The 17344-nt window shown below is 34.1% G+C and overlaps 1 protein-coding gene across 1 annotated transcript in view; it reads left to right on the forward strand.

Moving 5' to 3' along the window:
* Nucleotides 1-17344, forward strand: part of LOC143056125 (uncharacterized) — a 240686-nt gene that overhangs the window by 164499 nt on the left and 58843 nt on the right. Inside the window, exons 64-69 of the mRNA XM_076229211.1 lie at nucleotides 772-985; nucleotides 8147-8295; nucleotides 14944-15421; nucleotides 15923-16134; nucleotides 16501-16687; nucleotides 17025-17192. Coding sequence (XP_076085326.1) covers nucleotides 772-985; nucleotides 8147-8295; nucleotides 14944-15421; nucleotides 15923-16134; nucleotides 16501-16687; nucleotides 17025-17192 — 1408 coding nt within the window. The remainder of the gene's footprint in view (nucleotides 1-771; nucleotides 986-8146; nucleotides 8296-14943; nucleotides 15422-15922; nucleotides 16135-16500; nucleotides 16688-17024; nucleotides 17193-17344) is intronic.

Raw genomic sequence — 17344 nt, forward strand, 5'->3', positions numbered from 1 at the left:
AAGTAAAAAAAATGAATATATATTCTTGCTTAATATTTATGGTCTTTTGTTATGAACTGTACTGATAAAACCTTTCCAGTGCACCATATATTTTGTTATTCCCCTTGCCCTTACATCACATATTTTTGAATAATTGAAAACAGTTAAGATTCCCGCCCTATATTAAAGTCTTAATTACCTTTGCATAACCAGAACTGGAATCTGTTGTGCCCAGGTCATTATCACTGTTTTTTTTTAAATGAAAGATATACATTGATAATTTAATTTTGGATGTAACGTTTCTTCTGATTGGGTGACGTTATTTTGTTAACATACTAAAAAGTAGTACATATTTGAAACAAAATAATTCCTACGCATAGGTGTAAATACAAAACTATGCAGAATATATTTTGGTAATTTAGGTATCAAATGAGAGGTGAAGGACAGGTGATCATTGTATGCTTGTTTTGACTGATAATTTGAATGATACAAAAATGTATAAATGAAATCTAAATTTCAGGGCTTATATATTTCCTGTTTCTACGATATGAGGTAGTGACATTATTCGTTTTCTAATACCGTTCTATCTAGTTGCACACAATTTTTTAACAATTAATTTATTTCCAAATTTTGAGCTGAAATAATATCTTACCAAATAATTGAAAATTTAACATACCTTTCCATATTTATGACAATTTAATATCCTTAGCCAAATAGTTTTTATATGTTTGACATTTTTAGCCATTTTTAGACAGCCAAATAGTTTATTTTTGACATTTTTTCCATTTTTAGACATGTACTGCTTGTAACTGTACATCTTATTTAACTGCAAAGTTTGGTAACGGTTCAATAGTTGCACCAACAACGGAAGCTGTTCCTGTTGTTAAGTATAGCACGTCATCTCCCTACAAAGTGTTAAATAACCCTAAAGGTGGTGCTGTTATCGTACCTATTGGTTTATTAATGCAGCCTGCCCGAGCGTCGTGTGGTATTGAAATTTTTGCAGGTAAGATATTCTTATGATATTTTTAGCTCACCTGGCCCAAAGGCCCAAGTGAGCTTTTCCCATCACTTTGCATCCGGCGTCCTGCGTCCGTCGTCGTCCTGCGTCGTTAACTTTTACAAACATCTTCTCCTCTGAAACCACTGGGCCAAATTTTACCAAACTTGGCCACAATCATCATTGGGGTATCTAGTTTAAAAAATGTGTCCGATGACCCGGCCAACCAACCAAGATGGACGCCACAGCTAAAAATAGAACATAGGGGTAAAATGCAGTTTTTAGCTTATAACTCAAAAACCAAAGCATTAAAAGCAAAAGTAAAATTGTTTATCAGGTAAAGATCTATCTGCCCTGAAATTTTCAGATGAATCAGACAACCGGTTGTTGGGTTGCTGCCCCTGAATTGGTAATTTTAAGGAAATTTTGCTGTTTTTGGTTATTATCTTGAATATTATTATAGATAGAGATAAACTGTAAACAGCAATAATGTTCAGCAAAGTAAGATTTACAAATAAGTCAACATGACCAAAATGGTCAGAGCAAATCTGACATGAAGTAAAATTTATTATCAGGTCAAGATCTATCTGCCCTGAAATTTTCAGATGAATCAGACAACCGGTTGTTGGGTTGCTGCCCCTGAATTGATAATTTTAAGGAAATTTTACTGTTTTTGGTTATTATCTTGAATATTATTATAGATAGAGATAAACTGTAAAACAGCAATAATGTTCAGCAAAGTAAGATTTACAAATAAGTCAACATGACCAAAATGGTCAGTTGACCTCTTTAGGAGTTATTGCCCTTTATAGTAAATTTTTAACCATTTTTTGTAAATCTTAGAAATCTTTTACAAAAATCTTCTCCTCTGAAACTACTGGGCCAAATTAATACAAACTTGGCCACAATCATCTTTGGGGTATCTAATTAAAAAAAACGTGTCCGGTGACCTGGCCATCCAACCAAAATGGCTGCCACGGCTAAAAATAGAACATAGGGGTAAAATGCAGTTTTTGGCTTATAACTCAAAAACCGAAGCATTTTGAGAAAATCTGACATGTAATTAAATTGTTTATCAAGTCAAGATCTATCTGCACTGAAATTTTCACATGGATCGAACAACCCGTTCTTATGTTACTGCCCTGAATTGGTAATTTTAAGGAAATTTTGCCATTTTTGGTTATTATCTTGAATATTATTATAGATAGAGATAAACTGTAAACAGCAAAAAATGTTTAGCAAAACAAGATCTACAAATAAGTTTTCATGACCAAAATAGTCAATTGACCCCGTAAGGAGTTGCTGCCCTTTTTAGTTAATGTTTAGCATTTTTCATAAATTTTTGTCAATTTTTAAAAAATATTTTCAACTGTAATTACTGGGCCAAGTTCATTATAGATAGAGATAATTGTAGCAACAAGAATGTTCAGTAAAGTAAGATCTACAAAAACGTCACCATTACCAAAACACAATTATGTCATGAATTTATCTGTGTCCATTGTTTGATATGCATATAGACCAAGATGAGCGACACAGGCTCTTGAAAGCCTCTAGTATTCAGCTCACCTGGCCGAAAGGCCAAGTGAGCTTTTCTCATCACTTGGCGTCCGTCGTCGTCGTCCTGCGTTAACTTTTACAAAAATCTTCTCCTCTGAAACTACTGGGCCAATTTTAAACAAACTTGGCCACAATCATCATTGGGATATTTTGTTCAAAAAATGTGTCCGGTGACCCGGCCAACTTACCAAGATGGCCGCCATGGCTAAAAATAAAACATAGGGGTAAATTGCAGTTTTTGGCTTATAACTCAAAACCCAAAGTATTTAGAGCAAATCTGAATGAATAATATTGTTCATCAGGTCAACATCTATTTACCCTGAAATTTTCAGATGAATCAGACATTCCGTTGTTGGGTTGCTGCCCCTGAAATGGTAATTTTAAGGAAATTTTGCTGTTTTTGGTTATTATCTTGAATATTATTATAGATAGAGATAAACTGTAAACAGCAATAATGTTCAGCAAAGTAAGATCTACAAATAAGTCAACATGACCAAAATGGTCAGTTGACCACTTTAGGAGTTATTGCCCTTTATAGTCAATTTTTAACTATTTTTCGTAAATCTTAGTAATCTTTTAGAAAAATCTTCTCCTCTGAAACTACAGGGCCAAATTTAACCAAATTTGGCAATAATCATCATTGGGGTATTTTGTTCAAAAAATGTGTCCGGTGACCCGGCCAACTACAAAAAATGTAACCAAGATGGCCGCCATGGCTAAAAATAGAACATAGGGTTAAAATGCAGTTTTAAGCTTATAACTCAAAAACCAAAGCATTAAGAGCAAATCTGACATGGAGTAAAATTGTTCATCAGGTCAAGATCTATCTGCCCTGAAATTTTCAGATGAATCAGACATTCCGTTGTTGAGTTGCTGCCCCTGAATTGGTAATTTTAAGGAAATTTTGCTGTTTTTTGTTATTATCTTGAATATTATTATAGATAGAGATAAACTGTAAACAGCAATAATGTTCAGCAAAGTAAGATCTACAAATAAGTCAACATGACCAAAATGGTCAATTGACGACTTTAGGAGTTATTGCCCTTTATAGTCAATTTTTAACCATTTTTCGTAAATCTTAGTAATCTTTTAGACAAATCTTCTCCTTTGAAACCACTGAGCCAAATTTAACCAAACTTGGCCATAATCATCATTGGGGTATCTTGTTTAAAAAATGTGTCCGGTGACCCGGCCAACCAAACAAGATGGCCGCCATGGCTAAAAATAGAACATGGGGTAAAATGCAGTTTTTGGCTTTTAACTCAAAAACCAAAGCATTTAGAGCAAATCTGACAGGAAGTAAAATTGTTGACCAGGTCGCGATCTATCTGCCCTGGAATTTTCAGATGAATCGGATAATCGGTTGTTAGGTTGCTGCCCCTGAATATGTAATTTTGAGGAAATTTTGCTGTTTTTTGTTATTATCTTGAATATTATTATAGATAGAGATAAACTGTAAACAGCAATAATGTACAGCAAAGTAAGAACTAAAAATAAGTCAGTATGACCAAAATAGTCAATTGACCTCCTAAGGAGTTATTGCCCTTCATAGTCAATTTTTAACAATTTTCTTTAAATTTGAAGATTTTTAATAGCATTTTCCACAGAAAGTTCTGTTATAGATAGAGATAATTGTAAGCAGCAAGAATGTTTAGTAAAGTAAGATCTACAAACACATCACCATCACCAAAACACAATTTTGTCATGAATCCATCTGTGTCCATTGTTTAATATTCACAAGGATCAAGGTGAGCGACACAGGCTCTTTAGAGCCTGTAGTTGGTCTTGTTTTCAAATTGGTCTACATTAAGGTCCAAAGGGTCCAAAATTAAACTTAGCTTGTTTTTTTTTAACAAAAATTGAATTCTTGGGGTTCTTAGATTTTTGATTATGGGCCAAGTTTTCAAGTTGGTCCAAATCAGGGTCCAGAATTATTATATTAAGTATTGTGCAATAACAAGAAATTTTCAATTACACAGTATTCTGCAATAGCAAGTAATCCAGTATTGTGCAATAGCAAGAAATTTTCAATTGCACAGTATTGCACAATAGCATGAAATCTTCAATTGCACAGTATTGTGCAATAGGAAGAAATCTTCAATTGCACAGTATTGCGCAATAGCAAGAAATTTTCAATTGCATAGTTTTGCTCAATAGCAAAAAATGTTCAATTGCACAGTATTGACCCGTTTTCAAATTGGTCTACATTAGGGTTCAAAGGGTAAAAAATTAAACTTTGTTTGATTTCAATTAAAATTGTATATGGGGTTCTTCAATATGCTGAATCTAACCATGTTTTTAGATTTTTCATATTGTGGTCCGGTTATCAAATTGGTTCCTATTGAGGTCTTAAGGGTCTAAAATTGAACATTATTTGATTTCATCAAAAATTGAATTCTTGGGGTTCTATGATATGCTGAATGTAACCATGTATTTAGATTTTGGATATTTTACAATAAAAGGTAAATGTCCAATTTAAAATTTTTAAGTTTTAATACGACCGCAAATTTTTTTTGGTCGTATATTGGTATCACGTTTGCGTCGTCGTCGTCGTCCGAATACTTTTAGTTTTCGCACTCTAACTTTAGTAAAAGTGAATAGAAATCTACACAAGGTTTATGACCACAACAGAAAGGTTGGGAATGATTTTGGGAGTTTTGGTCCCAATATTTTAGGAATTAAGGGCCAAAAAGGGCCCAAATAAGCATTTTCTTGGTTTTTGTCGAGCCTGCAACTTTTGTTGCAGAAAGCTCGACATAGGGATAGTGATCCGACGGCGGCGGCTACGGCGGCGGCGGCGGCGGCGGCGGCGGCGGTGTTAGCTCACTTCTTAAAAGCTATATATTTTAGAAGGTGGAAGACCTGGATGCTTCATATTTTGTATATAGATGCCTCATGTTTCCGTCAGTCACATGTCCAATGTCCTTGACCTCATTTTCATGGTTCAGTGACCACTTGAAAAAAAAGTTCAGAATTTTTGTAACGTTGAATTCTCTCTTATTATAAGTAATAGGATAACTATATTTGGTATGTGCGTACCTTGCAAGGTCCTCATGCCCGTCAGACAGTTTTCACTTGACCTCGACCTCATTTCATGGATCAGTGAACAAGGTTAAGTTTTGGTGGTCAAGTCCATATCTCAGATACTATAAGCAATAGGGCTAGTATATTTGGTGTATGGAAGGACTGGAAGGTGTACATGTCCAACTGGCAGGTGTCATCTGACCTTGACCTCATTTTCATGGTTCAGTGGTTATAGTTAAGTTTTTGTGTTTTGGTCTGTTTTTCTCATACTTTATGCAATAGGTCTACTATATTTGTTGTATGGAATGATTGTAAGGTGTACATGTCTAGCGGGCAGATGTCATCTGACCTTGACCTCATTTTCATGGTTCAGTGGTCAAAGTTAAGTTTTTAAGTTTTGATCTTTTTATTTAATATTATATGCCAAAGGTCAACTATATTTGGTGTATGGAAATATATTATGATCTATATGTCAGTCCCACAGGTTTTATTTGACCATGACCTCAATTGCACGGTTCATTGGACAGTGTTAAGTTTTTGTGTTTTGGTCTATTTTTCTTAAACTATAAGTAATAGGTCAACTATATTTGTTGTATGGAAGCATTGTTAGCTTTACATGTCTGCCTGGCATGGTTCATCTGACCTTGACCTCATTTTCATGGTTCATTGGTCTTTGTTTAACTATCTTGTTTAATGTTAAGTTTATGTGACAGTTGTAATAACGCTTTATACTTAGGACTATCAACATAATATCAATGATTAGTAAAGAAGGCGAGACATTTCAGTGTGTGCACTCTTGTCTCATTATAACTTTAGTTTAAGTGAATAGAAATCTATGAAATTTTGACACAAGGTTTATGACCATAAAAGGAAGGTTGGGTTTGATTTGTGGTCCCAACAGATTAGGAAAAAGGGGCCTAAAGGGTCCAGAATTGAACTTTGTTTGATTTCATCAAAAAATGAATAATTGGGGTTCTTTGATATGCCGAATCTAACTGTGTATGTAGATTCTTAATTTTTGGTCCCGTTTTCAAATTGGTCTACATTAAGGTCCAAAGGGTCCAAAATTAAACTTAGTTTGATTTTAACAAAAATTGAATCCTTGGGGTTCTTTGATATGCTGAATCTAAAAATGTACTTAGATTTTTTATTATTGGCCCAGTTTTCAAGTTGGTCCAAATCAGGGTCAAAAATTAAACTTTGTTTGATTTCATCAAAAATTGAATAATTGGGGTTCTTTGATATGCCAAATCTAATTGTGTATGTAGATTCCTAATTTTTGGTTCCGTTTTCAAATTGGTCTACATTAAAGTCCAAAGGGTCCAAAATAAAACTAAGTTTGATTTTAACAAAAATTTAGTTCTTAGGGCTTCTTTGATATGCTGAATCTAAACATATACTTAGATTTTTGATTATGGGCCCAGTTTTTAAGTTGGTTCAAATCAGGATTTAAAATTATTATATTAAGTATTGTGCAATAGCAAGAAATTTTCAATTGCACAGTATTCAGCAATAGCAAGAAATCTTCAATTGCACAGTATTGTGCAATACATGTAGCAAGAAATTTTCAATTGCACAGTATTGCGCAATAGCAAGAAATCTTCAATTGCACAGTATTGTGCAATAGCAAATATTATCAATTGCACAGTGTTGCGTAATAGCAAGAAATATCTAATTCCACAATATTGTGCTATAGCAAGAAATTTTCAATTGGAGTTATGTATCTTTGTCCAGAATAGTAGTTGAATCAACTTAAATCATTGTTTGGACAATATACAATGTATATCTTCACTTTTACTACGAACTGATAAATTAAAACAATCTTTATAACAAGCACTTTATTTTACATTTTAACATTTTATGATGTATCTAAATGAGAAGATATTGTTGCAAACTCCATTAGAAATTTGAATTGAGATCAGTTTTGAGAAAAGGGAAAGGGGGAAGTGAAATAAAAATGGGACGGTAGGGGGGGGTGGGGGGGGGGGGTAAATTTTTCTCATTTTAGATTTCATCAATAAAAAGAAAATTTCTTCAAACATTTTTTTAAGAGGATTAATATTCAACAGCATAGTGAATTGCTCAGGCAAAAAAAAATATTTTAAGTTCATTAGACCACATTCATTCTGTGTCAGAAACCTATGCAGTGTCAACTATTCAATCACAATCCAAATTTAGAGCTGAATCCTGCTTGAATGTTGTGTCCATACTTGCCCCAACCGTTCAGGGTTCAACCTCTGCGGTCGTATAAAGCTGCGCACTGCGGAGCATCTGGTTAAGTTTAAGTTTTTAGACCACATTCATTCTGTGTCAGAAACCTATGTTAGGTCAACTATTTAATTACAATCCAAATTCAGAGCTGTATCAAGCTTAAATGTTGTGTCCATACTTGCCCCAATAATACAATAATCTTAAAAGGATGGTCATATTTGTATGTGAAAATTTGCATAACATGTAGATATTTTATTTTTTTCCAATTTAGCAATTAGTGTTGCAAAGTAGCAACAACACTTGTATCATTTCATGACTGCATGATTTTTATTAAATTAAAAGAATTAGCCAAATATTTCAAAATTCTGTTTACAGGTGATGACCCACATGTTGTTACGTGGTGTAGAATCTTCAATGATACATTACCCCCACAAGTGGTAGAAGATGTCCTCACTTTTGACCCATCAGCTGATTTTCATACTTACAGGATTGTTGTTGACTTTGAAGCTGATGAAGCTGTTAATGTAAGTTTGTAAAAATTATTAAAGAAAATACTGTAAGTAAGAAGTTATCTATGTTTTTAGCTCACCTGGCCGAAAAGGCCAAGTGAGCTTTTCTCATCACTTGACGTCCGTCGTCCGTCGTCGTCGTTAACTTTTACAAAAATCTTTTCCTCTGAAACTACTGGGCCAAACAAACTTCATTGGGGTATCTAGCTTAAAAAATTTGTCTGGTGACCCGGCCAACTAACTAAGATGGCCGCCATGGCCAAAAATAGAACATAGGGATGAAATGTAGATTTTGGATTATAACTCTAGAACCGAAGCATTTAGAGCAAATCTGACATGTAGTTAAATTGTTTATCAAGTCAAGATCTATCTGCCCTGAAATTTTCAGATAAATCGGACAACCCGTTGTTGGGTTGCTGCCCAGGAATTGGCAATTTTAAGGAAATTATACCGTTTTTGGGCTATTATCTTGAATATTATTATAGATAGAGATAAACTGTAAACAGCAAAGTAAGATTTACAAATAAGTCAACATGACCGAAATGGTCAGTTAACCCCTTTAGGAGTTATTGCCCTTTATAGTCAATTTTTAACCATTTTTTGTAAATCTTAGTAATCTATTACAAAAATCTTCTCCTCTGAAACAACTGGGCCAAATTAATCCAAACTTGGCCACAATCATCTTTGGTGTATCTAGTTTAAAAAATGTGTGGCGTGACCCGGCCATTAAACCAAGATGGTTGCTATGGCTAAAAATAGAACATAGGGGTGAAATGTAGATTTTGACTTATATGTCTGAAACCAAATTAAGCATTTAGAGCTAAACTGACTGAAGTAAAATTGTTCATAAAGTGAAAATCTATCTGTCCTGAAATTTTCAAACGAATCGGACAACTGGTTGTTGGGTTGCTGCCCCGAAATAAGTAATTTGAAGGAAATTTTGCAGATTTGGTTCTTATCTTGAATATTATTATGGAAAAAGATAAAGTGTAAACAGCAAAAATGTTCAGCAAAGTATGATCTACAAATAAGTCAACATGACCAAAATTATCAGTTGACCCCTAAGGAGGTTATTGCCCTTGAAAGTCAATTTTGACCATTTTTAGCTCACCTGGACCAAAGGGCCAAGTGAGCTTTTCCCAACACTTGACGTCCGTCGTCCGGTGCCGTCGTCGTCGTCGTCCGTCGTCGTTAACTTTTACAAAAATCTTCTCCTCTGAAACTACTGGGCCCAATTTAACCAAACTTGGCCACAATTATCATTGGGATATCTAGTTTAAAAAATGTGTCCGATGACCCCGCCAACCAACCAAGATGGCTGCAATGGCTAAAAATAAAACATAGGGATAAAATGCAGTTTTTGGCTTATAACTCAAAACAAAGCATTTAGAGCAAATCTGACATGGAGTAAAATTGTTTATCAGGTCAAGATCTGTCTGCCCTGAAATTTTCAGATGAATCAGACAAGCGGTTGTTGGGTTGCTGCCCCTGAATTGGTAGTTTTAAGGAAATTTTGCTGTTTTTGGTTATTATCTTTAATATTATTACAGATAGAGATTAACTGTAAACAGCAATAATGTTCAAAAAAGTCAGATTTACAAATCTGTCAACATGACCGAAATGGTCAGTTGACCCCTTTAGGAGTTTTTGCCCTTTATAGTCAATTTTTAACCATTTTGTGTAAATCTTAGTAATCTATTACAAAAATCTTCTCCTCTGAAACTACTGGGCCAAGTTAATCCAAACTTGGCCACAATCATCTTTGGGGTATCTAGTTTAAAAAATGTGTGGCGTGACCTGGCCAACGAACCAAGATGGCTGCCATGGCTAAAAATAAAACTTTGGGATGAAATGTAGATTTTGACTTATATCTCTGAAACCAAAGCATTTAGAGCAAATCTGACATCGAGTAAAATCGTTCATCAAGTGAAAATCTATCTGCCCTGAAACTTTCAAATGAATCGGACAACGGGTTGTTGGGTTGCTCCCCCGAAATAAGTAATCTGAAGGAAATTTTGCGGATTTTGGATATTATCTTGAATATTATTATAGAAAGAGATAAAATGTAATCAGCAATAATGTTCAGCAAAATAAAATCTAAAAATAAGTCAACATGACAAAAATTGTTGCGAACCCCGAATTAGTAATTTGAAGGAAATTTTGCAGATTTTGGTTATTATCTTGAATATTATTATAGATAGAGATAAACTGTAAACAGCAATAATGTTCAGCAAAATAAGATCTACAAATAAGTCAACATGACAAAAATTGTCAATTGACCCCTTAAAGAGTTATTGCCCTTTATAGTCAATTGTTAACAATTTTCATAAATTTTTGTTAATTTTTGTAAATTTTTAGGAAATATTTTCCACTGTAATAACTGGGCCAAGTTCATTATAGATAAAGATAATTGTAGCAACAAGAATGTTCAGTAAAGAAAGATCTGCAAACACATTACCATCACCAAAACACCATTTTGTCATGCATTTATCTGTGTCCATTGTTAATATTCACATAGACCAAGGTGAGCGACACAGGCTCTTGAGAGCCTCTAATTTAACACTATTTTTATGGAAATAATGTATACCTTTTTGTGATTTTCTGCTGTTGTCTGTTCTATGGTCGGGTTGTTGTCTCTTTGGCACATTCCCCATTTCCATTCTCAATTTTATATGAAATGATTTTAATCTTTATGATGGGTGGTTCTGATAACTAGTCCCCTACCAAACAAGTCGAAGGGGACTTAAGGTTTGCACTCTGTTAGTCCGACAAATCAGTTATCCTGACTTTTTTAGCTCACCTGTACCGAAGGGCCAAGTGAGCTTTTCCCATCACTTTGCGTTTGGCGTCCAGCGTCGTCCAGCGTCGTTAACTTTTACAAAAATCTTCTCCTTTGAAACTACTGGGCCAAATTAAACTAAACTTGGCCGCAATTACCAATGGGGTATCTAGTTTAAAAAATGTATCCGGTGACCCGGCCAACCAACCAAGATGGCCACCATGACTTAAAATAGAACATAGGGGTAAAATACAGTTTTTGGCTTATAACTCAAAAACCAAAGGATATAGAGCAAATCTGACTTTTGGTTAAATTGTTAATCAGGTCAAATCAGGTCTATCTGCCCTGAAATTTTCAGATGAATCGGGCAACTCGTTGTTGGGTTGCTGCCCCTGAATTGGTTATTTTAAGGAAATTTTGCTGTTTTTGGTTATTATTTTGAATATTATTATAGGTAGAGTTAAACTGTAAACAGCAATAATGTTCAACAAAGTAAGATTTACAAATAAGTCAACGTGACCGAATTGGTCAATTGACCCTCTAAGGAGTAATTGTCCTTTATAGTCAATTTTCAACAATTTTTATAAAATTTGTAAATTTTTATTAACATTTTCCACTGAAACTACTGGGCCAAGATCATTATAGATACAGATAATTGTAAGCAGCAAGTACAAACACATCATCATCACCAACACACAATTTTGTCATGAATCCACCTGCTTCCTTTGTTTAATAGTCACATAGACCAAGGTGAGCGACACAGGCTCTTTAGAGCCTCTAGTTTTTCTTCATGCTTGAAGATATCGACTTGATATTTGTTATATATACACATGGAAAAAAGTATTGCAACACCTTGATTTTTTAAAACTTGAAAAATCAGTCTCTTATTTTGGATGGAATATGATAAAATATTTGTAAAATAATATTGAAGCGTAGTTAATGATGACATTGGCATTAATACGAACAAAAAATTACTGGAAAAAAAAGTTTTATCTAACCAAAATTTTTATAACAAAATGAAGTGTTTTTGGTACAAAAAAAATGCATTTTACAACTTTTGCTGTAGTCGAACTTTACAATGTCAGACATTTCAAAATTAATCTTTAGATGATTGTTCACATCATGGTTGATCGTTATACGCCAAAGAATAAGTACTTTATGCGCAGCCTCCATTCAAACGGATAACCGCATCTTAACGTCTTCTGATTCCTGCCATAAGTCGACTAATTTGTTGCTAAGGTAGCAGCAACCATTCTTGACGAAGGGTATTGTTTATTTCATGACGTGTTTGAACTGGGATGTCCTTTCGTGTACTTTACGCCCAATAGTGTACCATATATGCTCGATATGGTTCAAATTCGGACTACGATTGGGCCAAGGAATATAAACCGAATTCCATTGGAACAATGGATCTTCCTCCACAACGCCAATTTCCAACTTTGGCGAACTCTGTACTATATTGGATACGCGAATCTGTGTGTCTGTTCGTAGCCAAAGGTCCCCGAAATGGTATTATCGCACGATAACCAGTAGCGATGAGCCAATCTCGAACAGTTCTTGTTTAAAGGCTCCTGTATGGTCATCACTCTCTTTTTAGGATTGTATTGTTTGCAATGGGTTTCCTTCTGACTAACCTTATGCTTGATTTTCACTAGCAGATAATATAGGGGGTCTTCTTAACCTCGAAAGGTCTTTAACATCGTTTCTTGACTGATTTTTATTCTCAAAACGACTTATAGTGGAACGGTGATGACCAACAATACGTGCAATTGTCACAGCGACATACCTGCTTCCCTCATGCTGATTATCTGCCATCTTGCTGCAGTTATGAGTTGTGGATGACCAATTACAAGGTCTCAATCACATAAATTTATAAACTTGGTTATTTTAAGTGTTGAAAACAATGAGGATAAAAACAGCTGTTTCAGTGTTTACGAGTACAGTACCTGCATGTGCATATACGAACTGATAGAGTCGATATTTATTGATTAAACTCAGGTGATATATGAATAATGTTTAATTAGTTCTATTTCAACAAATTATTTAACAAAAAAATTAAAAGTGTTTTTTTAATTTGAATTTCAATTTGGTGTTGCAATACTTTTTCCAAGTGTATAGTTTACACCATTACAAGTTATTGATCAAGTTAACATTTTGTTCCTATACAATTATTTTTATGCCCCACCTACGATAGTAGAGGGGCATTACGTTTTCTGGTCTGTGCCTCCGTTCGTTCGTTCGTTTGTATGTTCGTCCGTTCGTTCGTCCCGCTTCAGGTTAAAGTTTTTGGTCAAGGTAGTTTTTGATGAAGCTGAAGTCCAATCAACTTGAAACTGAGTACTCTTGTTGCTTATGATATGATCTTTCTAATTTTAAAGCCAAATTATATTGTTGACCCCAATTTCACGGTCCACTGAACATAGGAAATGAAAGAGCGAGTTTCAGGTTAAAGTTTTTGGTCAATATAGTTTTTGATGAAGCGTGAGTCCAATCAACTTGAAACTGAGTACACTTGTTGCTTATGATATGATCTTTCTAATTTTAAAGCCAAATTAGACTTTTGACCCCAATTTCACGGTCCACTGAACATAGAAAATGAAAGTTGGAGTTTCAGGTTAAAGTTTTGGTCAAGGTAATGTTTGAAGCTGAAGTCGAATGAACTTGAAACTTAGTACACTTGTTACTTATGATATGATCTTTCTCATTTTAAAGCCAATTTAGACTGTTGACCCCAATTTCACGGTCCACTGAACATAGAAAATGAAAGTGGGAGTTTCAGGTTAAAGTTTTTGGTCAAGGTAGTTTTTGATGAAGTTGAAGACCAAACAAATTGAAACTTTGTACACATGTTCCATATGGTATGATCTTTCTAATTTTAATGCCAAATTAGATTTTTTACCCAATTTCACGGTCCATTGAACATGGAAAATGATAGTGCGAGTGGGGCATCCGTGTACTTAGAACACATTCTTGTTTATCAATGTATTTCCATGCAATACTCACATAATGCTTGGTTGTTTTGTAAATTGTGCCAAAGTTGAATTTGCATGAGGGATGGTGCATGCATAGCATGTGATGCTTACCCTGTTGTTGAACCCACGTCTCTCTATTCAAAAGACATACCACTGCCTCAGTTTTTGTGTTACCTTGATTTGCAGGTTCTGAATATATTTATGACATTCAAACAAAGATTAACTGCTGCTGCCTCTTTTATACGATGATGTTGGGGTCACATGCACTTAAATACACATATGTTGTACACATGTTCATTATGGTGGGAATTGTTTTTAGAATAATTGTCAAATTAAAGATTTGTCTAACATTTTCTGGTTCACTAAAAATGGAAATATTTAAGTGCTTATCATATAAAAGTTTTTGGTTTACAAATGGTTTGATTCTTTTCCATGATGCTGCGGTCTTGCGATCAACTTGAAACTTTATAAGCATTTTCATTTTGATGTGAACTTTTAAAAGTATGATACCAAATTAGAGTTTTTATCTAAATTTCACAGTTAACTGAAAATGGAAATATGATTGTGGGAGCCACTATGATTTCAATAGTGGTGTCCTATGGATGCAGTCGTGTTTTGTTATAATCTAATGTTAATTATTAAGACCATGTCTTAAAAAAATCCTTGTTGTTTCAAAATTCAAAGAAGTTTTATTTGATGTACATTCAGTACAATGTATGTGATAGCTATCCCACTATTCATATTTGTATTGACAAAGGAATTTACTTGGCCTCAAATTACTTTTCAAGTTTATTCTTAAAAATATATATTATAACTTAGTTTCTACAGCTTTAAGATTGTGGTCTTTTCCCTGATAGTTATTGGCTTATATATTTGTTGAAGAGTTTTAATCAATTTTTATTTATTTTACAGCCATCATTGTGCTTCTATTTGTATGTGGATGGTGTATTGTGGAGTAAAGTATGTGGAATACGTGATCTGAGTACAGACACAGACCTAATCTTCCATGTGTTCCCTAAAAATAATTATTTACCGCCGGTCGTTGACACTTTTGATCCCTACTCCACCAAGGCATTCTTCAGAAGAGTAGTTTTACCTCCTGAACTAGGTGCACTTTGCAGATATGGTGCTCCATTCCGTGGAGGCGAAAATCCAATAATCAAGTACGAAATTGGTATCGGAACTACAAAATTAGGCACAGAAGTAGTCCCTTATAGAGATATTAGTGTACCATGTCTTCCTTGTCCTAACTTCTGCTCACGTTACAACTGTAATTCAACATGTGATGCTGACAAATATGTGTTATACCCATTTATGCTAGACAACTTTACTCTGCCAGCTACACGAGTTGAAGACAATGAGACTAAAACAATAGATTATTACATTACAGGTAAATACCTCATTCAGTACACGTATTGTATGTATATATATTATGTTTACTGTGTGTAAATAATGTCATGTTACATAAATTTTATTCGTCCTATTCTATATCATGTTCAGCCTAGTCAATATCATGTTCAGCCTACAAGTTATCATGTTCATAGTATTGAATATCATGTTTATCCTATTATATATCATGTTCAGCCTATGAGATGTAATGTTCATCCTGTGCACAAAGAATCTAATTCCAGTGAAAACAAAAACTTATAGATTAAACATTGTGCATCCTTGAACCCAAAGACAGAAGTTTTATTAAAACAACTTAAAGAGTCATAACAAATATGTGTTATTTTTTTAATTTAAGAGTGTGTTTTTCTTTATTGTGTGGTTTTTTCCAGATATTTTGAAAGACAGAATAAGTCAATTTATCCATTTATAAGAGTAAGATACTACGTAACCTTGATTTGCTGAACAAACGCTTGACTTTTATAAATTATCTCTATTAATATAGTAAAAGCTGTGCTTAGTTCTGGAATTACAACAGTTGTGTCTTCAGATGGATTTTACATTGACGATACACCTCCAATATTTGATCCTGATGTGATGGGCAGCGATATTTATATTGATGTAGATCAAGGGGAGTTTACCCCTGTCAGATATCAGGGATGCAACAGCACTATAAAGGCATTCTGGAGATGTTATGATGATGAAAGTGATGTAGTGGTTAGTAATACTAATGCCTGATACAAAGAAGATTGTCTTTAATTTATGACATGGAAATGATAAGTTAATTATTCCGTGGTAATAGATATTCAAACTAGTTATCCTTTGTTTGTATGTTTTAATTGTATCCCAAAAGAGGTAAACTTCTTCTTTACTTTGTCTATAGCATGAAACATTTGCATAATTTTTCTAATAAAATACACATTAGAGATTCCTGAGAATTAATACAAAGTTTTAAGTTAGCATGCCTTATCATTACCGTTGGGTGCATTATCACATCTCTTTATAACTAAATTCCTGTTACAAAATACTTACAGCTGGGGTATCATCAGCTAACAGTTCATCTTGTTTACCCTTATTTTGTAGGAAAATTTGTGGGCCATAGGTACAACAGTTGGTGGGCAAGATTTACAGGAATTTGAGTCCGTAGGTACCAATCAAGTTGCCATGAACAGTACATTTGAAGGCATCTTGGAACAAAATACCACATACTATGTATCTCTGATCTGTGCGAATGGGGCTGGTCATGTTGTGAGCTTCAATGATACTAAAGGTATATAAAATTGCTTTACTGTTTAAGAACTTATACATGTAGTACATTTTATGTGCAGTCAATCGTTCAAAAATTGCTGATTTATCTGAATAAAATTAAAGTCACAATTCTACAGAAAATGTTATGGTAAAATGAAGTAGGTCAGAAGACTTTTTTTAATTGAATCAGAAAGTTAAAGAAAAAAATTGAAATTTAGAATATTTTTTATTGATCAAAAGAAGACTGGCTAGGCTAGCTAGGTCAGCTACAAAAATGCAAACTTGTACTCGTGGCTGTCTAAGGAAGTCAAGCTCAGTCTTTTAGGATAAATATCAAACTATTTCTATTTTATTGACAGGTGTTATCGTACTCCTGGAACCTCCAATAGATGATGTAAATACCACTATACCTGGTGCTACCCAGCTATCAGTTGATGTTGTTCCAAAAGATGCTCTACAGAGTACTGATTCAACCAAACTTGGAGTTACATTTACACTAAGTCATGATGACTCAGTTAATAGATATGGTATGTTAATTGTTTGATTCTAATTACTATTTGACATGATAAATATTTGTATAAGTAATTTTATCCCCTGCACAACTCTTTACGGTAGACATATGATTACCGGTCGTCCGTCCGTCTGTATGGTTTTGTTAGCACTTTAATGTGTATAATTC

The sequence above is a fragment of the Mytilus galloprovincialis genome, chromosome 13, assembly GCF_965363235.1.
Source record: "Mytilus galloprovincialis chromosome 13, xbMytGall1.hap1.1, whole genome shotgun sequence".
Taxonomy (NCBI): Eukaryota; Metazoa; Mollusca; class Bivalvia; order Mytilida; family Mytilidae; genus Mytilus; species Mytilus galloprovincialis.